Source organism: Symsagittifera roscoffensis, chromosome 5 (assembly GCF_963678635.1).
Source record: "Symsagittifera roscoffensis chromosome 5, txSymRosc1.1, whole genome shotgun sequence".
Classification (NCBI taxonomy): domain Eukaryota; kingdom Metazoa; phylum Xenacoelomorpha; order Acoela; family Convolutidae; genus Symsagittifera; species Symsagittifera roscoffensis.
The window spans coordinates 49,751,815-49,778,108 of NC_087066.1; the positions used below are offsets into that span (position 1 = coordinate 49,751,815).

At 35.3% G+C, this 26,294-nt stretch overlaps 1 protein-coding gene and 1 long non-coding RNA gene across 2 annotated transcripts; one reads left to right on the forward strand and one right to left on the reverse strand.

Annotated features, from left to right (window-relative positions):
* Positions 1–785: 785 nt before the first annotated feature.
* LOC134846934 (V-type proton ATPase catalytic subunit A-like) lies at positions 786–24,957 on the reverse strand. Its single transcript, XM_063864377.1, has 8 exons — positions 24,457–24,957; positions 19,884–20,336; positions 18,997–19,346; positions 9,512–9,662; positions 8,630–8,841; positions 3,371–3,456; positions 1,657–1,784; positions 786–1,516 (listed from the first exon to the last, which is right to left on the reverse strand). The coding sequence occupies exons 1-8, from the start codon at positions 24,862–24,864 to the stop codon at positions 1,454–1,456; spliced, it is 1,851 nt and encodes a 616-aa protein (XP_063720447.1). The 5' UTR covers positions 24,865–24,957; the 3' UTR covers positions 786–1,453.
* On the forward strand, positions 6,780–8,360 carry LOC134846935 (uncharacterized). Its single transcript, XR_010162837.1, has 3 exons — positions 6,780–7,756; positions 7,944–7,974; positions 8,274–8,360. It is a non-coding gene; the product is annotated as an uncharacterized LOC134846935 (long non-coding RNA).
* Positions 24,958–26,294: the final 1,337 nt, after the last annotated feature.

A 26,294-nucleotide genomic window follows, 5' to 3' on the forward strand; every position in this document is an offset into this window, starting at 1 on the left:
GAAAATTTGACAAATGATGGAAAAATTTTGCATAAGCGTAGAGCCGAATGAACAACCGTTCACAATGTTTTCAGGGTGTTGTTTGGTTTTTTAGTTGCAGAACGTTAAAGAGATGTTTGTTCTCAGAGCCATATCCCTAGTAAACACCAGAACCCTTCTAAGACTTCGAACTCCAACGCTTTCGTTGGAAAGCTGAAGATCTAAGCTACACCCTCAGTCAAACTTGGGCATAATAATAACGAAAATTGTTGAGTTTTCAGTCAACTTCTTTTTAAGAGCTCAGCAAATTCTTTTTTCAATGAAAAGAAACCTATATGAGTGCCTAAATTAGATCGTTAACTTCCCAACTAACACTTTTGAGTCCAAAGTTTCAAACTGCTTCTGAAGTTTACGTAGATTTTTGGCACTGAGTCCATTTCTTTATCTTCCTCTAATTAAATGGTGCAACGACAACTTGAAAATTTTTTCTACAATTTTTTTCCCGGCTTTAGTCCCATCAGCAGTTTCATCCATCATATACCAGAGGAGAATTGTTAACAATACGGCGTTGGTGAGTAGCGAATGCTTGTACCGCTTCGCTCACATTTGACGATGCATCAGTTTGACCATCGAAGCTCACGCTTACCATACAATAAAAGTGCTTGTTACGAATTGTCGCCTTCAAAAATTAAGACAAACTTCCTTGTAAAAAATTTCGTTTCAAGTTGCTTTGAAGGTTGTTTGCGTTTCAAAGGTTGTCATTTCAACCGCCACTTCGACCAAAATATTTTCGTTTAGATGAAAAGTGAATAGGCAAAAAACTGAATTTGAATCAGTATAAATCATATGTATCATGCAGGTTCCATAATTTCAAAATGATTATTAACTCAGTCAGAAGACAGCAATAATATGCAAGTATATAATATAGCGATTTGTCTAATTTCTAACTTAACATTGCCAAATATACAGTTATTCAATATTTAAAAAACAAATCATCAGTTAATACATGGCTCCGATTTGATAAATATGAAAGCTGAGGTTTATGCTCAGATTAATAAACAAAGTACAACTATAAGGGCATATACTTTCAGACTTGGAATAGAAGAAAAACTTATTCGGTACCATCAGAAAACATGTAAAGGTAATCAACAGTTCCTATCTCAGCAGTCACGTCGTATTGCCAATGTAGGCAGAAAACTTTCAATCATTGCCGCAGTTTTTTTACCAAGGGTACTCAATAGCCAAGGGCAGACAAAAAAAATTTGGCTAGAAATATTACAAACTATTTCAGTGAGCGAAGCACGCAAAAAAAATAAAACTTCGAAATGAACAAAATTATTTTCACGTGGAAAAGTTCTTAGTAATTAAAAATATTGTCTGCCCAACGATCCAGTAACTCACTTCACGCTATTAAATAGGATGCGGCCTATGTCATACCATTTCACTCGTCTCTAGAATTGCGAATTTCTTCTAATTACTCGTCGACTAGTTGAGCGAATCTATCGTCTATTCGCTTCTGTACTCCTCCAAACTCCACCTGTGAACACATGGTACAAAATGACATCTACAGAATATCACAAATGAAAGTTAAGAATTAATCCTAATTAGAGAACTGAAACCTTGAGACATCCGCTCGTGTAGTATGTAAATGAATGGTATTGTGAATAAAACACTTGCCTCCATCTTTTCGCGACTGAGTTCGTTGGGGTCGAGGAACTTCATGGAAGTGACCGAGTGGATCACCCCTCCCGCCTCCCCCATGTTGTCCCGGATGTCATTCCACGTGATCTTACTCTTCTTGTCACCTGCAGAGGCAACAGACACACATTAATGTCAGCTACATCTTCACTCTACCTCCTCACTCATTGCAATTTGATACACGTATAGCCGCTTACTCAGCAAGTAGCACAGAATGTTCCGAAAGACTGTATTTTTTCTGCTTGGTTTGATAAAAAGATCTGACGTATAAAATATAATTTAGGCATATTAGACAGTCATAGTAGTATAGGCAAATTGGACAAAATTTTGTAGAAAAATGATTAGAAAAACAAAAAAAAACTGAACAAAAAAAAGTTTTAAGGTCTTAAATTAGGTATAATTCAGCTTGTAAGCCTGCTCGCTTGCTTTATTCGCTCGAATTAAGACAAAAAATCAAAAATTTTAAACCGGTTTTTCTCGACGCAAATTGGTTCGAATCACGACTGAAAGGGCTTCAATATGATATATCACTCAACCCAGTCCGATGATTATTCGTGATAGCTGATTTTGCGTGGAAAACAAAAAGAAAAAACTAAAACGCACCCGAATACGAAGTTCCTGCCCATTTTCAATGGTCGGAACAAAAACATATAAGATCCCAAAGTATTCAGATAAAACAATCGCACAATTTCTGGTTTCTTGTACCGAAAAAAGTTCATGTGGCTAATTTAAACTTGCAAGACCATATTACTTAACAAATTGTTTTCGAGCAAAACCATCTGATGTGAGCATAATCAGGATATCTTTAGCTTTTCACTCTCGTATGGAACTCAGTAGCAAATAGCCATCTCTATAAATACCTAAATAACAATTGAGCACATGTGAACTTTGAACGTTGTTATCTGTCTCCTCCCTCCCAGTATTTTGTAAATTGAGAGAAGGGTGCGGGGAGTGGGAAAATAGTCAAGCAGATGGCAAGATAGCCATCTAATGATGAACTGACACGATAAAGACAGACTCGGAGATGAGCTTTGCCACACTTGTGATACAACACAAACAAAAAATGTAAGTCTATCAAAAACAAATGAAAACTGTTGAAAAATACTAGGTCTACCAAAATTGGAACTTTCGTATGTCTCGAAAGAAGTTCAGTCTAGGCAAAAAAAGCCAGAAAATTAAATATTAAAATAGCAACGGAACAAAACTAACGGAGAGGAAACAAAGCCGACAATCTTTGAGTAGAACAAGTGGAGCCGAAAAAAAAACTAATTAAAAAAATAACTACAAATTTTCAAGTCCCCTTTGAATTAGATTGAACAACTTGATTTGTAACTTCAATGAAAATTGCTTACAGAACAAGTAAAATCCGTGATTTGGCAGCTAAGCCGACAAAACTTGCGCAGACAAACGGAGGTCTGTTAGGTATATCAATGTTTACCGGCAAAAAAGAAATTGAAATTTTGTTCTGGTGAACATAAATACTAAACAAAAAGGTCCGGCCGGGCCTCAAACCCCAGAGCTTAAGGTATGAATGCAACGGCGTTAGCTCTAAGCCAAGTAAGAAGGAGTCTCGAAGTTGCGAAGGCTCACTAATAAACCAGCTTCACAATTTCTTACAGATTTGTAAGAAAAGTTATTCACGCGAAAAAAAGAAACCTAGGTGTTCGATAGTACTAAGTAAGTATGGCCTTGCCTGAGGGAGTGACTGCATCAGTGGCCCTCTGGTGGAAGTGCAGGATGTTCTTCAACATGCCCACTGTCTTGTGCATGGGACAGAACCTAAACAACATTCACACACAATATAAACCATCTAAGTACCTCTAATCACTAATTCTATTACACATGCAACCACTATTGGTCCTGCCGACCCATTTTTTTCAATGCGTACTATTTTTTATATTTCAATTTAATGTGCACAAAATAAGACATAAGGACGAGGTTTCCTGACGCAGAGAAAAAAGTTCGCAAAGCGACTCTTTGACAGAGGGCACAGTTGGCCAAATCAAAGGGAAAAAAAGTTGCTGACATAATATTTTATTTCACACTGTGTGGTTTTCGGCAATGTTTAACATTTGTTCAACGATGCATCTCGTAAAATAAGTGGCCTCAGAAAAATGAGTTAATATAAACTCCTTTAAATGATAATCACGAAAACAATGAGCGATTTGAGAAGTTTCTGGTCCCTTACAAGGCCAATTTACATGTCGTAATGAAACAAAAAACTTAAATCCTACTCATAGTTCTCTACAACAAACTTGTAACGTAACATTTTCATATACAGAAGCGAGCTTAAAAAACACATTTCAACCCCACCAATTAATTTAAAACACGATGACCTTTTAAAACTTTTGTAACCAGGTGAAACAAACTTTCGAACACTGTATAGTACGCGTGTATTCACTGCTTTCTTACGCTAAGTCGAAAAAACTAAGCAGACAGGCGATAGTTTAAAACTTAACAAAACAACAGGTCCCGGTTGAACTCGAACTCTAAGCCTTTCTCGTCTCAAGCATGGATGTCACCACTGCTCTTATGATTCAATGAATTTGAATTTATTACAAATCAAATTGAAAAACGTATAACCTTTCTAACTAGTAGAAAATTGTATTGATTTCACCAAGAATAATGAAAGAGACTTACTTAGAGAAATTGTTTTAATTAAAATCTACATTAGCTGCTTTCTCAAAATATGAGGGTAATGTGAAGTTTCGTTCAAAATTGTTGTCCACAAACTACCAAAATTAAGGGAAAAAAATTATCAAAAAAATAAGCAATAAAAACCAGGAAAAATTAGAACATCAAGACCGTACATATAATCATTCCCCATAACTGAGAGAAAAAGCAAGAAAGAAAACTTGAAACACCTAAAATAAAAAAATACCACAACTATAGCCGAAATTTTCACAAAACTCAGTAAATCTATGAAAGCAACCAAGTCTGCACATATCTTAAATTTATAAAAAACGAACAAAGCAAAATGACAACCCATCGATAAAACTTTGAGTCCAATTAGTGAACAAAAAAAAGATATCAGAAACAACCACAATTTCTTTTCTCACGATATTACCAAATGCATATTTAAGAGACACACTGATTCCAAGTTTAAAATGCAACCTGATTGATTGACACCGAACTAAATTTCAGAACCCTACTCTTTAACCAAACTATTTCACCCAAATTTTAAAACCCCTACTTTATTACCCCGTAACAAGATAAACCCACTACAACTTGACCCCCTTATAACAGCGTAATTTGTTTCAAATTAAGTCCCTTTTTCAAACAAAAGAGTTTTCCAGTTAAGTACCCTATTTGAGGCAGATAACCTAAATTTATTTCATTTGATGCATAGCCACTCAAACAAAATTGCATTTCAATTAACTATATAAATAATCCGCCATTCACGCGTTTAAAAGAGATAACCTAGATGGTACTAATTAAATCAACATTAGAATTAGACGTTTGAGAGTTTTTATTAAAATCAAACTGTCTTATACACAAATCATCGTTAAACCAGTATAAGACTTGAAGGGCGCTTTTATTTTATGCTCGACGACCCCTTCTACTCCTTCCCCCCGCTAATTTCGGCCCCGCGAATTACGTATTGTAGAGTATCCCTGCTTTTCTAGGCACTTGCTTTTTTTAGTAAACTGTAATCGATTACCCTCAAAAAGTTAATCATTATGGCCTTAGAGGCTCTTTGAATTACTAGAACAATTTATGATTGACACTTTTTTTGAAAAAACTCGCCCAATTTGAGAAAATTGCATCAGTAGTTGAAATATCGATTTCGCGGAGAAATTCGATAATTAAATTCCACTTTCGAAACTTAAAGTCGGTCACGTTTTCGTGACCTTTACACTTTTGCTGTTCGATAATTGAGTTTACCTTCCTTTTAACGAAGGAAATGAACTGAACTTAAAAAGAAGTCAACAGTCAAACCGCAAAACGAAATTTTGAGCCTGAACAAACTTAACAATTTTTCCTGAAAAAAAAAACGAAAAAAAAAAAAAAACAAAAAAAAAAACATCGGGACCTAAAAGAGCCTGAACTACGTTCATGGACTCTTAAAAACTGAGTCACAAGATTAATAACGCTTTCAACTTTATACGGGTCACTTGATCTCTAACGTGACAACAAATTGGACCTGCAGCTTTCATTTCAAATCGCCTGCATCTATGCTGTGGAACAACAAAGACGGCCGCTTCTGAAAAATGATAACTTTAAGTACTTCCTTGGCTTCCTAGCTTTCAATTTATCAATCTAATCTCAAATATTTGCTGACTGAAAAAAAGCACATAAACACAACTTGCACTAAATAAGAAATCGACACATTAGTAAAATCTAAAAGAATGCTAAGCTATTAAAACATACCCAAGTAGGGACAAGTAAAAAATTTTGAAAAATTTCAGCTTTCGATTTTCGAAAAAAAAACAGGTTAAACCTCTTTGAATTTCGGGAAAAAATGACTTTTTTTGATAAATTTGACCTAATTTATTTATAAAATGGATCAGTGAGCAATCATTTAATTCCGCAAGAAATTTCAAAATTAAAATCCACTTTCGAACTAGAAGTCGTTCACGTTTTTTGCGCCATTTTGGAACGTTGGAATTTTCGTAATTAGAGAGCGCAAATTACGTACTTGTAAGCTTAGTTGAATGGAACTGAAAAAGCGCACATACACTTAAGTGCATTCATATATGCACTAATATTTATGAATGCACTTCTGTAAATATTAGAGCATTTGAAGAAAAAATCGTCCAGACTTATATCAGTGGAAATCATCTTATAAGTGAGTTCTTTTACACTTAAATTAGTGAAAACGCTTATTTCTTTCGATCACGCACGCAAGTAACCATGAACCGGGACATGATTTCGCAAAAAATCAATTCCAATTAGGTTTAAAATTTTCACTCCAAATAATATCAGAGCGCTGCTTAATCTTAAACTGTTAAATCAATTCTAAGTTTTAACAAAGTTGTACTTATCTCCAACTAAGCTTTGCGAAGCTCTTAGAATTTAAACAAATTTATGATCGAGTTTATCAAACTAAATGGATCTAAGAAAACTGGATCAATATCTAAATTTTAAATTTTGCTGGGAAATCGAAAAAACTTTATTGCAACTGCGATTCATACACTATTTTTCAGTGCTATTTGCACATTCACAATTGGAAAGTTTTGACAACCTTTTAGCAAATTAATGAGAATTAAAATAAAAGAAACAACGAAAAATTAAATTTGAGCGCGATGAAATGTTGAGACTTTTCGTGAAAAAAAGAAGCAACGCGACTTGAGTAAGAGTGTTCACTTCGTTCATTGACCTTTGAAAATGAGCTGAAGAAGGACGCCTACTCTATCCAATTCCGCCGCATTTGAATCGACCACGTAAGATTGAAAAGAGGCGGACCGAAAAAAAATTCGAACTCGCTGTCATTTTCCCTTCCATTTTGGAACAATGAAAATCAATATTTATTTGTATTTTGCGTTCGCGTGAAGCAGGTGTTGTTGATGGATTATTTGTAGATCTATTTTAACTCAAAATATTACGCCCGAGGAACTTTACGACAGGTCTTGTGAGTGCGTGAACTTTAAAATTTGCACAATGCGAACTTCTATAGAGCAATGACCCTTCCTTCTCTCATATCTTAAGTACTCCGCCCACCTGCAAACAATAATGGGGGAAAAGAGAGGGAAAAGTGTTTGTTGTGATGGAGTCCCTTTTGGAATGAGATCGAAAATTATCAAAATCAACAATTCCGCCTATCATTCAGAGGATGGATTAGAAGCCTAATTAAAATACTTTTTCCAAATATCTTTCACAGAGGAAGTTCTGGTCATTGCTGAATTAGTAACACAGTAGCAGGTTGCGCAACTCAAATATCATGCTGTAAGCTTGTAATTAAAATGTCAAGGACCTATCTTATCTGAAAAAAAAAACAAATTATGAGAATTTACAAGTGATCGAAAATCGATTAAATATTATTTCTCAGGTGAACTTTATGATTATAACTTTATCTATAAACAACGTGTATGTTCCATTATCTCTCATTGATCGGCAATTAATTGAACTTAAAATACAAGTAACTTATCATTTGTTCCATTTTATTCCCAAAATGAAAACTTTTGTTCGCATTTTTCCGTAAATGTTATCACCTTTATGAGCAAAAAAAACAAAAACAGATAGAAGTAGCCCAGTCGTCTTTTTCAATTCCCATCCAGGCACCTAGATCCTAAGTTGTATGTTTAACACTCCTGCACTCTTTTTAGGCTAGACTGGAGAAAGCGAAGCGGAAAACATGTGAGGGACGCGTCTGTCTGTTTCCTATCACAATAAATTAACATTTTAGGACAACGATCGATAAGCAATAAAAAAAAATGCCTAATAGCATGCTCATAAATCAATATTTAGAAGTAGTCTAGCTCTCTCTCGTACTGTACACAATACACAAAGAGAAACTATTAACCTTGAGATCATTTCAACAATTTGCATGCGAGAAGAGAACGAACGTATGCTCACTCACAATAGTGCAGGGCAGGTGTATATAGTGCAAACTAATATTGCTTCCATTACAATGAAACACTTTGATTTTTTTTCAGAAAGGCAACCAGACGAACATTTGAGTAGGAGACCTTTCAGAGCTAACAACTGGCTCCAAGCCACGTCACTTTTCCATCACACGTGCCAAAAAGATGTTATAATCTATACATATTTTTAACTTGATTCATAAGGTTAGAATCTGATTAGTTGTAATTAATTGCTCCAAAAAGAGATAAAAACATAATGGCTTGTTTTACAGTTTGGTGATTTTAGGCCCTAAAACGGTGAGTATTGTGCGTGCGTGCGTGTGTGTGTGTGTGCGTGCGTGTGTGTGTGTGTGTGTGTGTGTGCGTGTGTGTGTGGGTGTATCTATTGGAGTGAGTAGTGTAGTGTTGTGAGATGGTGGAGCACTGACTTGTCGTAGGGACTGAATCCGTTCTGCTGCAGGAAGTCGTCCTTGAGGATCTTGGCAGTCTCCAGGATGACCTTGTCCTTCTCGGCCAGAGTGTTCTTGCCCACCAGCTGCACAATCTCACTCAACTCCTGCTCCTCCTGCAGAATCTCCCTCGCCTTCGACCTCAGCGCAGGGAACTCGGGGTAGTTCTTGTCGAAGAAGTCGTCCAGAGCCTAACACACAACACACAATAAACAACTACTCTATGTCCATTCAATGCAACTGCTGTTTCATTTCACATCAAACCTCAAAAACCGTTTCTTTTTAAAACAAAAAATGAGCTTCAATCCTGTTGCATAATTATGAAGCTAACAAAACAAGAGATTACCACCAATCGAGGCAATAATATAGACAAAATATAACACCTTTGGGCAAGTAAAAAGATTTTAATGCTAATAGCTCTCTGTTTTTCTACTCTTTATGGCATCCAGGGTTCTCCCAAATTAGAGGCTCAAATTTTTCTTGATTAAATTTACAATTTTTGCGCCTCATTTTCTCATAAACGAGTTACTCGTAAAAAAATGTGTCCTTGTAAAAAAAAGGTGAAGATACTTCACATTACAACATATATGTGTGCTAAATATACATTTTGGATCACAACCGGGCTAAATAGCATAAACAGAATTCGAACTGACAGCAAGAAAAAAGCTATTCTTGAAAATATCAAAAAACGAAAAATATAGGTTTCGACCGAAGTGAAAATCACGAAAACTTAGCACACTAGTAGGGCCATCAAACATCATGTAAGTTGTCCATGTCAGCTTATCAAGCGTCTACTCTGTTAAAATTTTGTTAAAACATTCGATTGTTAAAACATTTGAATATTGAGGAAACAAAAGTGACCTTGATGTATTTGGAGTAGGAGATGTTCCAGTTGACGGAGGGAAAGTGCTTCCTCTGGGCTAGTCGCTTGTCCAGACCCCAGAAAACCTGCACGATGCCCAGAGTGGCCGTGGTCACGGGGTCCGTGAAGTCACCTCCCGGAGGAGACACACTAACAAACAGCACAAACACATTCATCACAACAACATATAACAAAAACTCACGATCCATTTTTCAGAACATTTTTCAACTTTGGAGTTTCAAACCAAAAAGTTTTGAGTTTCATATATGCCTTTAATTCTGTTGATTTTCCAGAATATTTTATGATTGACACTTTCTGATAAAACTTATCCTATTTAACAAAACTAGAAACATATTCAAAATATCCCTTAATCAAGATATACTCAAAAAACAGCCATAGAAAACCTAATTTGAAAAACGGAGAGCCCATGCTTATTTCTCATTTCGCATTGTTCGAACAACAAAATTGCAGTGATTTCAATTATCCGGACAATAAACAACCTCGGAAAATTCAAACGCTTTTTTCTCAAATTTGGTCAAGATTAATTAGGCAAAAAGTGAAGAAAACAAAAGCTGCTTAGAATTTCACCAGAATCAATTTTTGAATTTCTCAACCAGAAATTTACCCCAAAAATGGGTCATTTTGGCTTTTTTTCAATAAATCAAGAATTACGCTGAAACTACCGAGTTAATTGATTAGAAAATTATATCTAAAGAAGTCTCTCAGATAGCCCAACAAAGTTTTATAAGGTAAAACTTCCACACTTTTGCGCGAAATGTTTGAAATTTGTTTTAAGCAAAGATTTTGATTTTATAGTAAAAGTGACCGTTTTAGTCTACCAACCAGAAATTTATTCTCTTATACAAATTTCGAAAAAATGCTCCATTTCTGGATATATTCTACACAACCTCTTCTCTTCAGTTTTTCTCTAATCTTGAATCAATTTGAGAAAAATGCGTTTGAATTTTCCTATGTTGTTCGTTGTGTCCGGTTAAATTAAATCAGCAGTATATACCAACAATTATGCAAAATGACAACTCGAAATGTTCTGGAAAATGTATGTCTAAAAAGTCACGACTTGGCAGCATCAAAATGTCAGAATCTCTCACTTCATATTATATTGGTAAATCAACATAATACAAAATATCTCGCAACAAAAACAGTCTACAGGCAGTTGGAAGTCTGCCACGTCAATAAACTCAGGGAAACCAAAAAACGACTGAATAACTTGAAAACTTGATAAAATATATAGGCCCAAGCGCGCTTTGATCCGACCACGCTCGTGGTGTGATTTTTTTCTTCCCGATTTTGGCTGCCTCAAAAAGCTCGTAGGGGACAAGTATGGTAATTCATATGAACATTATTGATCGTAATTCAGATTCTAATCAAATGTCTCGTTGTTGAGGAAAACTGGTGAATGAATTTTCGTTTACAGACTACATTAGACGAAACTTGAATAGAGGCTTACAGCCCACAATTTATTTCCTCTACAAGTTATTTTAGCTATAATTACGTTTGCACTTTTGCTGCCCGATAAAGGAGTTAGCTTATTTAATGAAGGAAACGAATTGATCGTAAAAAAGTCAACAATCAAACCACTAAAAATCAAATTTGAGCGTGAACAAAGATTAGGACTTTCCCCCAAAAAAATCAACAAAACCTACAGAAAAAAATCATTTAGTTCTTTTACACTTACGAAAACAAATGAAAGAAAATTTGGAATTTTTTCGATGTTTTTTTAAAAGTATTTTTGATTTTTGCATTAACATCATTGTTGTCGGAAATCTCAGAGTTACTTGCACAGCAATGGGCTCTATTTTTGTAAACATTAACCTAACTTGAAAAATTCGATCAATAGGTAAAGTGTTTATTCCGCTGGAAAGCTTAAAATTAAATTCCAATTTCGAAACTAGAAATTGTTCACGTTTTTTCGCGCCAATTCCATGTTCGTATTTGCAGAGTGCTATTTACATAACTTTCAGCAGACGAGTTTCAATTGAACTCAAAAAGTGCATATATACCTAAGTGCATTCATAAAAGCATTAATATGTATGAATGCACATCTGTAGTTATTAGACTCTTTAAGACTTTTTCCTGAAAAAAAAAACGAAAAAAAATCACCAAGACCTATATAAGAGTCTTCACTAATGTTAATTACTCTTTAAAAATGGAAAATTCTGAAATTAAAAAAATTTTTCCGCTTTCTTCAGAAACACGCAAAGGATAAACATCGATTTTCTTTTCAAACGAGATTTGTCCAGGAAGCCCAAAAAATTAAGCCAAACCAAATAAGGCCAAAAAGCTATAAGGCTAAAGAAAAGGAAATTACTAAATACATTTAGTAAATTTAGTTTCAGCAAAAAATCGAGAATACTTGCAGTTACAATACAATTGGTAGCAGAACAAAAAAAATCCTTTGATATGAAAACAAAGACGGCGAAACAAGCAGTCAAACAATAGGCTGACAATGGATTCCTTTTGAAAAAAAAGGTCCAGACCAGATTCGGTCCCAGGGCCTTTTCTAGGCCAGAGCCGAAGAAACTTAAAAAATGGAGTTTTTTATTAGTCACCCTATGAAAAGGTTCAAATGATTTTGTGCTAACATCGCCCCCCAGACAAAATATACAACTACATATACATGCATAAATTTGTTGTTATCGATTTCGGATTGTCGAAATTCTCTAAGCTGAAGCTCTCTCAAGAGTATTCTACAGTTAGTACTATTCACATAAGCCTTATTCTCATTGCCGAATTAGATAAAACGATCAATATGTTAATTTTCATTCCACTGGGAAAACTAAATCCACTTTCGAACCAAATAACTATTCAAGTTTTTTTTTACAATTTCAAGTTTTTCCGCTTTCCTAATTGGGGAGCTTAGGTTTTCTTCCAAAAAAAAACTAATAACAGAGTCAATAGAAAGTTCGAAAAGAGTCATGAACGCAAACAAACAATTAAAAAATACTGACTTGTTTTGGAAGAAAAAAATAGTTCCAAATTTCAACGAAAAATCAGATGGCCTTAAAGATCTTTGAATTTCAAGAACAATTCATGATTGACATTTTTTTAATAAAAGAAACTCAATTTCTGTAAATTGGATCAATAGACAATTCTTTATTCCGCTGGGAAATCTTAAATTAAAATCCATTTTCGAGGCTAAAGTCAGTCACGTTTTAGTGACCTTTACGATAGTGAAGCTTGCTTATACTCAATAAAAGAAATGAAGTATACATGAAAAGGGATCTAAAATCATAAAAATCATAAAATATAAGTTGAAACCATTTTGATAAAGAAAGAATTGATTCAAAATCGACTGTCAGCTTTATTAAGAAAAAATCCATGCTTTAGAAAAAAGCCGACAGAAAATGAGCATATTAACGAAAGACCGACAATTAAATTCTTCCAAGAAAAATTCCATTTACAACATACTGAAAAAACAAGGTTCTGCCGGGACTCGAATCACAAACCTTGAGTGCAAAATAACCTTAGTACCTCTATACCAAATAGGGAAAATCAAGAATATGCAGATATGTAACAAAACTTGTTTACAAGCAAAAGTATCGTTCCTGATTACCACGCTCTTGCTTTCGCCAGTGTAAAAAATGCCGAAAAAATTCTGTCGAGAAAAACCGATTTTAATTTTTTGCTTTTTAGAGCAACGTAGCGGAAAGTTTGTTAAGCAACCGCGTGTCTTCAAGCCAATTTATTTATATTTATGCGTTAAAAGAAAAATGTGCATCGACTCGCAGCTTTTTCCTACCACTCACAAACTGACACATTTACATTTTTAAGATCATACTCAAAATTAATTGAACTAAATGCAAAATACTGATACATTACTGAACATTCAAACGAAGAAACCTTTTATGGTAGATAATTTGAATTGCGAACCCAAACGATTTTTTCATATATTAACATTTTGGAGGCTGCATCTATTTAAAAAAAAGCTTCCCATCTGTATTTTGTTACTTCAGATAATTGCGTGAATCGATTGATTGGTTTTTATCTATAGACTACAAAGACAGACAAGTGTCAATGAACGCTAGGAAACAGAATAAAAACTGGCACATACAAAAAAGCCCAGAAACACAACTACCAGCAATAAATTTTTTAGAAAAGATCGAGCGACCACTAAGACGACAATACGTGGATACAAGCTTATTGAGCCAAAAATGCCATGAAAAATTGTTGCTGCGAATTTTTTTGAATGATTAAGCTTTGAATGTTTTTTTTTCTTCAAATTACTGGAGTAAACCAAGATAAAATACGTATAGCACCAGAAAAAAACGTGATATGACAAATAAGCCGATAGAATATATGCAGACAAGCGTTTGACCAAAAAAGAACAATTTTTCCCGAAAAAATTCTATTTCATACTTACTGAAACATAGCCAACTGACCGAAAGAAAAGAGAAATGAACGCAAGGAAACTGAAAAAAAAACTTGTTCTTTCACAAATCTTCAACTTTTCAATTTCGAAGAAAAAAATAGATGGCCTTAAAGATCTTTGAATTAAAAAAAACATGATGGACAATTTTTTGTCAACATTAACCCATTTTGAGAAAACTGGATCAATAGGTAAAATTTTTATTTCGCAGGGAAATCTGATAATTAATTTCCATTTTCGAAATTAGAAGTCAATTACGTTTTTCGTGACCTTTACAATTTTGCTGTTCGATAGTGGAGTTTGCCTTCCTTTTAACAATGAAAATGCACTGAACTTAAAAAAAATCCCAAGTCAAACCGCGAAAAATCAAAATTGAGCGTGAACAAATTATAAGACTTCTCCTGAAAAAAAAATCAGCAAGACCTATATAAGAGTACTCACTACGTTCATTACTCTTGAAAAAACAAGTACAGGCAGTGACTCGAATCCCAAACCGTAGCGTTCAAAGGCAACCACGTCTACGCAAGGCTACGTGGGAAGGAGCAGTAGCAAAATGAGGTGGGGGGAGCGGGGCGGAGGCCTCCCTCAGGGATTCGACCGCTGCCGACCCAAAGGGCCCCCCTTTGTACTATTTGATATACCCATTTTTGGCTGACTGACCATACAATTTTTTCTAAAGGCGCGAATCTACACTTATTTTGAGGGGAGAGCGCGCGCCGAAAAAACGCGATTTTTTGGTCGAGTTTTTCCAAAAAGTGCACAAAAATACCTTTTGGCCAGTTTTTTCACAAGTTTACCAGCGGCGCAGAAAATGTCAAATTAGGGTCTTTATAGTGATTTGGGAGAACTCAGAAAATCAATTCAGTCTACCTAAAAAAAAAGGTCGACAAAAATTTCATTTTTTTTTGAAAATCAGCCCCCCCCCCTCGAGAAATTCCTAGATCCGCGCCCTGGAACGAGACTGAAAGTTCTTAAGGTTCAATTATAAGGCAAATTTAATTTATTACAGATTTATAAGAAAATTTGTTTACGGGAAAAAGTCCAGTTCTCAATTACCTAATCAATGTGTTGAATTGAAGTGATTGGACTTTCGTGTCTTGGACAAAATAGACTGGAAAGTTTGAAACTCTCTAAGCATTTGTGTCCAATATAAAAATGTCAATTCTAATTTAACCGATTTTAATCAAATTTAAGTTTTTTTATAAGTTTTGGGCCAAATATGTCCGGACACTGAACTATCATTTAGAAGATAATCTACTTCTCTTTTGTATAGGAACAGAACGCAAAAAAATCATCAGCCTTCTTTTCAGTCGTATCTCAGTGATTCTATTTTTACAGTGGATACATTTGATTTCAGCATTTTTATGAACTTAACAAAAAACTATATTTAAGTCTCATTGACCTACAAAAAAGTCTATTACAAAAAGAACAAAGCAATGATTGAATGTAAGAAAATACGAGAATATCAACCGTCATATGTTTTATGATTACTGAAAATACTTAGAAAGTAGATGCGCCATTTCTGAAATCAGCGCTAATTCACCAGAAGGGCTTTGGAACACAGATTGGACAATGGGTCTATTTATATGCATCCGTACAAACGCCATTAATTTTTGTTTCCTTTGATCTTCTTCATCTTTGCATAACATTATATTACAAACTCTATCCATTTGTTCTAATTCTATTATTTAAGCTTCATTTGATCTTCCAGATCTTTGTATGCCATTCTTTGACTTGAGCATAATATTAACAAAAATATCTATTCTTTTCTTTTTTTATTCTATGGTAGAAATTACCCTGCCTCCATCAGAGTGTGGACATGAAAAATCAAATTAACATGCTGAAAAATAATATTAAGTAAGCAGACGAATAGCGGAGCTTCGCATTACTTGCCATACAACATAACCAGAGTAGGACAAACTGAAAATGAAAATTCAACGACCTATATAAGAGTCTGAACTCACTTCATGACTTCTTATTAAAAAACAACATTGTCAGACAAGCAGCTGAGAATCAATCAACAGCAAAACGAAAGCTTTAAGTATCATGTAACAAGCGGCAACTAATCCAAAAATACTTGGTTAGAGGCCATTGAGTCGAAAACAGGTTTAAGAAAAGGTATAAGAAATTGTTGTCATTATTAAAAAATCACAGAGACGAAGCTGCGCTTCGCAAACACTAGCGAGAAAACGACAAGAAAACATCTCATTGAGGTGAAATAGAAATTATCCTCATAGAAAAATTTAAAGCTTCGCTACGTGTTGTATTCGAAACAGCAACCTCGAAATTTGGAGTGTCACATCCTTCCCTCTCAACCACGCACGCTTAAGGATCGACAAACACTAGCCAAATAAAGCAGAAAACTGATGTTGTGAAGTTTCCAATGCTAGAGATCGTAAGTAAAACATGAGTACCACCAAATGAGCACTTCTATTTGCAAATTGGAAAAAAGTAGAGTCATACTAACATACTGCGCTTGCTAGTTTAAAAAAAAGAACAAACTTGATATGAAAAAATGCAGTCCAAAAAATGGTGTTCATTTGAACGTTTATACTTGTAACGGAAACTTATAGTGTGTATAAACATCACAAATCTACACAGAAGCGATGCTTTAAATACTTGCAATACAACGCAAGCGTAGACGGATCTAACAAAACCGAACAAAAAAACTCTTGCAAAATGGAAATATTTCAGAAAACAGAAAAACAAAACCACCAGTGCGAAATAGGCTATTTCTATTTATCGAGCGGCCACTTAACCAACAACAAATGGCAGACGTCCATTGGACCGAAAACAAAAATGCCAAAGAAATTGTTGTCAAAAAAAATTTTGAATAATAAAGTTTTAAAACTTTGAAAATTTCCAACAATTTTCGTTTTTGAAGCGACACAAAATAAGGCAGATAAGCCAAAATATTCCGAAACCATTTATACCAAAAAAATCTTTCAAGCGAAAAAACATTAACAGAAAACCAAGAAAATATACAACGTCAGGGCTATAAATTTAACGAATAACAGGTGAAAATCATAAACACTTGCATTTACTATGAAAATGCTGACACCTCAAAATAATTATCTGATGTAGCAACTAAGCCGACTATCAGTTTAATACATACGAGAAAAAAACAAGATCCGGCCAAGACTCGTTCCCTAGATTTTAGGGTACATACGAAAGCGCGTTCCTTCAAGACCAAGTAGGAAGGAATTGCTCGAAGTTGCTAGGGTTCACTAATAAAGCTACTTCACAACTTCTTACAAATGTAAAAAATATATATTTGTTTAAGGAAAAAAAGTCTACTTCCCGATTACAAGAGACTTGCTTTCGCAAGTTTAATGACACAATATTTACGCAATTAAATATATTCAAAAAAAACTTAATTTTATATATAGAAAAACTATATATAGAAAAACGAGCACTGTGAAAAAAAAACCAGGCGGCAAGTAATCTGACATGGACTGTGACAAAAACATGTCAACAAAGAAATTGAATATGATTTTGAAAACTTTTTGGCTACTTTAGCCCTCTTCAAAAAACTATCATATTAAGAAGGAATCAAATAAAGGGCTTAAAAGAATAATAAAACTAGATTTGAAGATGACCACCAATTTCAGCCACCCTTTGAACAAAGTTGTTCACGGGAAAAATCAAGTACCCGGTCGCAATATCCTTATTTATCACAAGGGTAAAATTGTTCTTTTTATTTTAGAAAACAAAGGACTGCCCTGCGTAACTGTTATGAAAACAAACGTTATGAGCCGAGTCCAGCGAATTGTCTGGAACGAACATTTCCTGACTATTCATTTCGATGCAGTGGTGCCATTATTTTCATAACTTGAAAACATGTGAAAACTCTTTTAAAATTACTAATTAGACTGTCAGAACAACAAAGTGTCATAATTCACAACAATTTAAAGTATTCGAAGAGAAAAAAAACAACACAACAAATCTAAGACAATCCAAAGCACTTCTGCGATTTAGAAAAAATCGCCTTCTTCTTGATTATGATGCGCGCCCAATTTTTGAAAAATTATTCCTTAAAACTCTACACTCAGCTTCGAATTAATTACTAAGTTTTTCACAGCGTCGAAGCAGAGTATCACAACACATAAATAAAAGAAATAACAAGTCGAAAAAAAACGAAAGATGAAAAAAAAATTAGTTATTGTATATCTTACTAGAACTTCACTATAATTAGCATATTAAATTAGCAACGGAACGAAAACTTACGAAGAGAAAAGCGCTTATGAAAAAATCTTTAAGCCCCATCTTTACGTCCATCTGAAACTAAAATGAACTACAATGAAAGTTGCTCAGATCACAAGGAATTTCAGTGATCAGACAACTAAGCCGTCAATCTTTGAGCAAACACCAGTACAGCCAAAAAATAGATTTTAAAGAAAAAAGATTAAACTTTCAAGCCCTCTAAGGCCACTTGAGCTGTAAAATACAAGAAAAACAGAAGTAAATATGGAAAGATACGCTTGTAAATTTGTTTGTTGGCAATCGAATCACAAACTACGGCATTCGACCCACTGAACAGCAGACTAACTATTATGAGTCCCTCGCCTACGCAGCTGCGCTATGAGACCTTATTATCATAGATAATTACCACATCCTCTAATTGTAAAAACAAGGCAGCAGTGGTAGCGCATTAATGAAGCGGATAAAACATGCTAATAATTATTGATATACGAAAATACATAAAACATTTTTCATGAAATTTTCCTTTTCACATGGGATGCAAATTGTTTCGACATATTTGATATACAACATGGATTAAACACAGAGGCGAAGCTGCTCTTCGTAAGCAGATATATTGAGTTAAAAAATTTCTGAAACGAGTTTTCATTATTGTTATGTTGTTTGAAACAAATCACTTTTTCGGTTCATTTGATGAATTGAAAACGCATCAACTGTGTTAACTTATTACTCTTCGAATGTCAAAGCACATGCTATGAAAAAGCTGTAAAGGTGCCCCAAAAGTGGCACCAAAATTCGCGACTTCGGTTGGGGAAAAAAAGAAGCTTCGCACTAAAACACTTGCTTCGCAAGCATAATTAACAAATTCCCTGCTAATGAATAAATTTTACTACTTACGCTCCGACAATAGTGACGCTGCCCTTTCGAGTTGGCGATCCAATGCAGTTCACTTTGCCCGCTCTTTCGTAAAAGGACGCAAGCCTGGCTCCCAGGTACGCGGGGTAGCCCGAATCTGCCGGCATCTCGGCCAGACGACCCGAGATCTCTCGGAGTGCCTCGGCCCATCTAGAAGTGGAGTCAGCCATCATGCTGACGTTTAGACCCATGTCTCGGAAGTATTCGGCGATTGTGATTCCGGCGTAGATGGAGGCCTCTCTGGCTGCCACTGGCATGTTGGAGGTGTTTGCCACCACTATCGTCCTCCTCATGATGCTCTCTGTTTTTCCGTCATTCGTCGTCATTGTCAGCTTAAAACAAACATCAGTTCAACAATCTACGCCACTATGATATTATTTTATATCATCCATTTTTGGCCGACTAAACCTTATTTTTTTCAAGAGGCACCTTTGGCACCAATGCATACTTATTTGGAAGCGGACCGCACGCGCCGAATAAACGAAATTTTTTAATCAAAATTTTCGAAAGTGGCCAAAACGGCATTTTTGACCTTTTTTTCAAAAATTTACTTGCGGCTCAGCAAATATTGTCAAAACAGTGCCTTTATAGTGTCAAAACAGTGCCTTTATAGTGTCAAAACAGTTTATAGTGTTCTGAGAGCGCTCAGAAAATCACTTTGGTCAACCTAAAAAAGTCAATTAAATTTTCATTTTTTTTTGAAAATCTGCCCCCCCATCCCTCGAGAAAATACTAGATCCGCGTCTGACAGAGGATGAAACTTTCAGGGTCTTAATTGGCATTTTTAACCAGGAAAGACTCTTTTTGTACGAATAATTCCAGCCAAAAGAGTCAAAATTTTTGATGCCATAATTTTAACTAAAGCTAACCGTTGGGAAATCTTTGAGCACTTCCGCCATTTCGTTTCCTCTCTCTCCACACCCGACATACACGATGACGTCACTATTCGAGTACTTGGAGAGTGCCTGGGAAATCACAGTCTTGCCACACCCGAAAGCCCCTGGAATGGCTGTTGTTCCTCCTTGCACACAAGGAAACAGGGCGTCCAGCACCCTTTGTCCAGTTAGCAGCGGGTGATCGGCAGACAGCTTCTCCACATAGGGTCTAATTTGCCTCACAGGCCAAATTTGGTGCATATTGTAGTTTGATTTCACGCCACAGAACTCGGCCTGCAGGACTACATCCTCCAGAGAGTATTGACCAGGAGGCGCAATGTAAGTAATGGTTCCTGCTGCATTCGGAGGCATCATGATTCTATTTTGCACTAGCGAACTCTCCGGCACAACTCCGAACACATCTCCGCCGCTAATATGACTTCCCACCTTCAACAAAACAAAACTTTCACTTTGTTCTCTCGAATTATTACTTGAACATACTAAAAAGTTACAGGGTGACCACAAGAAGAGCACTTCGCACAATCCATCGCCAAGAATATCAAATAGGAAGCAACATAATTCCATTGCAACCTCAGAGAATTTAGAATCAGAGAACCGCATTAGTTTTGCAATTGAATTTGAATGTTTAGCTGTCAATCGAAATTGTAAATGAAATTTTTCAAAAAAAAAAAAAATTAATTTTCATATCTTCAAACTCAATATTTCTTCGTTGTCTAGAATCTCTTAAGTTTTTCAGCCAAAAAGCTATTGGAAGAAAAAATGAAGCCAAAAAAAAGAGCGGAAGACTTGTTTCCTCGAAAGAATCCGATGCTCGAGAAACTTTCTTTTTGTTGTAGGGAGGTTTTAACGCCTTAACATGTAACAAAAATTACAAACAGATCATTTGGTGGCTTTGATGAAACATAGGAAAAAAGGAAAAAAGCAAGTAAACGGAAACAGAATCGACAAAAACATGCTTTAATTAATTAGTTGCAGAAAACAATCTATGTGAAACAAAGCCAATTACAAAATGAGGCAAAAAAAACACATATCCAAGTCAGTCGCCCTATTTCAGACGCGCATTGTACTATACTATAATTTAACACAGAGGCGGAGCTGCACTTCGCAAACACAGGCAAAAAAAAAGAAAGAGGGGAGGAACTCAAAACCTAATCTAAAAAAACGTGGAGAAAAAAAATGCCGAAAAAATTCGAACCTCTGCACTCAAAACCCCGAGAAATTGAGTCCAGTGCTTTTACTAGCTGCGCTATCTCGCTAAATCTATTTCAATAGCTAGCCATCTAGCGAGCCCAGCTTAAGCTGGATGTAATTGTCTGATATTTTTTCTATAGATACTGATGTGAAAGGTAATGCGTAAATTTGAAACACAGAGGAGAAGTAGAGCTTAGCGTCACTAGCAATACAAAAAGGAATAATTATAATCACGGACAAACAAAATGAACAATTAAAAATTTGCAAAACACTCGAAAATCAATTTTTTGTTAAAAAAAATTATTAAATTGCTTAATCCGAAAAAAAACTGCTCTTCACGCACCATTAGAATTTTTACAAAGCGGATTCGGAATGATAGAAAAAGGCCAACTTCCAAAACTAAGCCGACAAAAAAGCATACTGGCGATAGTCTAAAATTTTGTTAAAAAAAGGTCCCGACTGGAATCGAGAAAACAAAAAATTAGGTTAGTAAGCCGACAAAAGTAAAGCCGCTACCCAATTCGCCGAAAATCGAATGAAAATTTACGGCTAAAACAGAAAACATAGCCAATCAAATATTGGAAAAGAGTAATGAACGCAAGCGAACATTAAAAAAAAACACTGACTTTCTTTAAGAAAATCTTTCGAATTTCAGAAAAAAAATAGATGCCCCTTAAGCTCTTTGAATTTACAGAACAATTTATGATTGGCGCTTTTTTGATAACATGAACCCGATTGTAGAAAACTGGATCAACAGGTAAAGTTTTTAATCCGCTGGAAATCTAAAAATTAAATTCCACTTTCGAAACTAGAAATCGTTCACGTTTTTTGTGCCATTTCCACGTTCGTATTTGCAGAGTGCTATTTACATAACTGTCAGCAGAGGAGTTTCAATTCAACTCAAAAAGTGCATAGGTACCTAAGTGCAATCATAAATGCATTAATATGTATGAATGCACATCTGTAGTTATTAGAGCATTTTAAGACTTTTTTATGAAAAAAGAACAAGAAAAAATCACCAAGACCTATAAAAGAGTCTTCACTACGTTCATTACTCTTAATTAATGGAAAACAAGGATAGCCGGTTTATACGCAAGAATCACAGAATAAATTTTTAAGGAATTTGGTTGGAACAAACAATTTTGCCATCTTTTTCTTTCAAATTAGTGTTGTTTTTTATGTGGTGTGATGAAAGGATCTGACAAAAACCTAAAATTTAGGCATTTTGGACAGTCGGAGTAAAGTAGGCACATCGGGTTACAATTTTCAGATCAGCTGGTCTCGTCATTCATCCTTTCGAAGTTAGATATGTGTCATATAAAAAAATTCATCAACTATTTAGTCTTCTTTCGCATAAGGAGTTTTCCAGAAGGAACTTTAGCCATAACAAAAAAAGAACCCTAAGATACTGAACTGAAATCGAAACTGACGATAAACAGAACCTTCATAATCAGATAATCTGATTTTTTATGAAGCACTGAATTTGGCCAGATAGCGATTTGACCAGATGAAACTTGACTGAATTTGACCAGATGAAATTTCTTGAAAAATCAGGTATTCAAAAAATGGTATTGATAACAATTCTGGCAAAAATTTTTCACTCTAAGTTTTCAATTGATGAGTTATTTGTTTTAATTCAAATGAGATCGAAAAACGTATTCGCGGACAAAAAACAGAAACGAATGAAAAAGAAATATATCGACAGAAAAATATTGAAAATGTATTCAAAGAAATTATCGGAAAAGATTAAGAAACAATCTATGCTATATTTAAAGGCGGGTGACTCGTATCTTGCCATGTTTAAGCGTTTTTTTTGCAACAGTTAAGGGTTTAACGTATCTATGCGTGGTTAAGCTATATCGTATATAGCAATACTTAATAATTTTTTCTTTTCGATTTTCCAGTTTGAATCTAGTGTTTCTTCCACTGAGTTAAAAGTTTTCAACACAATAGTGGGATTCTGTCAAAGTTCCTCAGGGTTGCGAATTTAGTCTCCAATTATGAATGCCCAAATCCTTTTACTGTACGAGATTTGTTCAGAAAACTCAATCTACAAAACTTGAAATTCCCAACCCTGTAGTTGGGTGCTGTAAGAGTACTCTCAAGGATTGATAATCTTGCCTCCAAATATGACTGCTCAACTTCTTGTAGTTTTCGAGAAATGACGTGTTTTATGATTTCTTTTTAATTTTTCAGAAACTTCAATTTACACAAAAAATTTATAAAACTTGAAATTCCCAACACTATAGTAAGGTGCAGTCACTCTGAAGGATTGCGAAACTTTACGCTAAATATTAATGCTCAAGTTCTTGTAGTTTTCGAGTTATGATAGATTCCATGGATAGATCCCCCGAGAGAAATATTTTTGAAAATTGGTCAGAATAAAAAAACTACCCCGAGCATATATATTCCTTACTTTCTTCGAAAGCTGGAGCAATTACATAATTAGAAAAACAGTCTGGTGTCTGATTGTAAAACAATTTCCGTCGCAAGTTCCACACTTTAAATGTCGATTTCGATTCATAAAAAATAGCCATAGTACTTATGCTGCATGGTATCACTCACTCTTTAAACTTAAAAAATCTCTTCACTAAACCGAAACTATCGAAACTGAACTAGAGTTATTAACAATGTTCATTTTGTCTTCAAAAAAAACGGTGGGTATTCAAAAGTACCAAAATGATAAATCAGCCCTATTTGTACCATAATAGTAAATAAAAACTTAATCGCGTTATTACCAAAAATATTCAATTAGCCAAAGACTACTAAGCCGACTACTTTAAGCTCTTGGTTTAGGATCGCCGGTGGGCGCGCGTCGCCACGATAACCGGTTCTAGTTTTCGTATAATAATAATAATTATAATAATAATAACAAAGGATTTAGGAATAAAATCCAAGGGTTCGCATAAAACTCAGTCATTGCAGTGTTCAAAGTTTAGTTTTCAGTTATAAGTGTAAATTTCTTCAGGTCTCTACAGTTATTGCATTCGCATGTATAGGGAGTCCTACCCTCTTTTGACAGGCTCGCAACACGTTGGTGCGACTGCGGCGGTCACTATTCTGCTGTTTAGTTTTTTTCTGTTTGAATAGTAGAAAGTTTTCTTCTGTTGGAACAGTAGAAAATTAATGTAATAATTCGTTGGCTCACAGTTCGACCAATCAGAAATCGCAAGAATAATTTTGGTACAAACGGGACCGATTTTTCATTTTGGTACAAATGGACCTTGGTACAAATGGGACTTCACCAAAAAAACCATGTGTTCATCCAGTATGATAAACAAATTCAAATAGGATCCATGAAAATGGAAAAAATATTGACATTCTCGTAAATAAGATCCAGGTAAAGTTTATGTACCGTAAAATCTGTAGGGTTGAACTCCCAGAGAGCTTTTCTGTCCAATGACGTGATATTGATACCTCTAGGAATATAAATGTCTTCAGTCATCTTAGCGATAACCTCAAGGGGCCTCTGGATTCCATCGAAGATTGACCCCAAAATGCCTGGACCCAATTCGACTGAGAGAGGCTTTCCTGTCCTTTGCACAGGGTCGCCAACTGTTAAGCCTGATGTTTCTTCGTATACTTGTATAGTAGCAGTGTCTGCTTCTAGACGGATGATTTCCCCAACTAGTTTCATGTGCCCAACTCGAACCAATTCGTACATAGCAGCTCCACTTATCTCCTGGGCGATAACGACAGGCCCCGAAATGGAGAAGATCGAGCCATACTCGCTCTCTGCAAGAGTGCCGTCTCCCTGAACCATTTTATTACTTTCAATCTGAAATATTTGTATGTTTATACATGAGAGGCTATTTGTTTAACTTGACACAATTTCAAGTTTGGTTGATGCGTTCCACTAGATGATTTATTTGACATCATCAAACCCACTCAATCGTACAAACACAATCGTGTTTCATTCAAAGAGAACTGGTCGCTCCCAAATGATACATTTCAATTATAGATTAAACAAACTATATGCATGCATTTACGCAGTGGTTAAACGATATACCGATAGCCTTCGTTCAACCAACCATTTAAGCTGGTGGTACGTCAATGGAAAATAAACTTAAGCAATGATAGGAAAATACAAGAACAATTTCCAAGTAATCGTTGAGTATGAGCTTCTGAGACAAAGTGTCAAAAAGCTGTCCTTTCGATCCCACTAATGAGTTGTTTTTCTTCTCATAAGCTATCACGGTGATCTCAGCCAATTTCAAGTAGAAGAAGAAATAATACTTCAATTACCGTAACCGCCTCCTTTCCCTAAGAATACTACCTCTCAGTCTATATGTCGAGATGCATGATCTTCTTTTTCTATTGTCAATGAGAAACGGTGATTATGATAAAGAGGAAACATTAGATAAAAACTGATTCGCTAGGAAACACCAGACAAAATCAAAGAGGAGAATACAGGCTGTACAAATCAAGATTGATGAAACCGATGACAACTTTTTCCGACGAACTAAACTTCTCTTCAACTATGTATCACGAACATATCACAACCCTAGTTTCGGCGACCTTGCAGAAAATCTAGTGGCGCTTCTTTATTAGACACTACTCCGAGGAAAACAAATGCACATGGAGAATAATATGCAGATGTGGAAACTGTAACATCACAAACAAGATAAAACTAAACTGATGAACTTGAACCTGGGTGCGAACCCTTGAGAACTGTCTCTAAATCTTTTACAACTACTACAGTAAAAAGTCATCGTATCATTACAGCAAAATGTCTGGTTGATATTTTGCTATTTGGAAGTTTTCTACAATTCTCTCGGGTAGCCATATTTCTACCAAGCAACGGGGGAAATAAAGTACTCTTTGAACTTTTATATACCTGATGCTTGGTACAAACATGGTTACCAGAGAGAAGTGAGGAAAATTCTAAAAAAAAAATCAAAACATCAACCATCCTCGGCAATTATTGGTCAGAGAAAAGCAGCTCACAGAAGCCAACATTTTTTCTGCAGTTTCCTAAATTCTTTTTTGAAACAGGGCAGGAGAAGGTAGGCATCATGAACAAAAAAATTACATAACGTCCCTACAAAAATTTAGCATCAATTACATTTCAATAAGCAAAACTGCACCCGTGATACGAAAACGCATTCAAACAAGGGAGGGCATTAGGCCAATCCAATATGCACTGTGCATCAAATGTGAGCCAAGCAATTATGTGCAAAAAAAAACCTCATT

Excerpts from the sequence above, each read along its gene's own strand:
- LOC134846934 (XM_063864377.1), bottom strand. The coding sequence starts at position 24,864 with ATGGTTCAGGGAGACGGCACTCTTGCAGAGAGCGAGTATGGCTCGATC. Across the intron at positions 9,663-18,996 it reads AGCGTCACTATTGTCGGAGC|TGTGTCTCCTCCGGGAGGTG; the intron begins GTAAGTAGTAAA and ends GCTGTTTGTTAG. Across the intron at positions 3,457-8,629 it reads GGATTCAGTCCCTACGACAA|GTTCTGTCCCATGCACAAGA; the intron begins GTCAGTGCTCCA and ends AATGTTGTTTAG.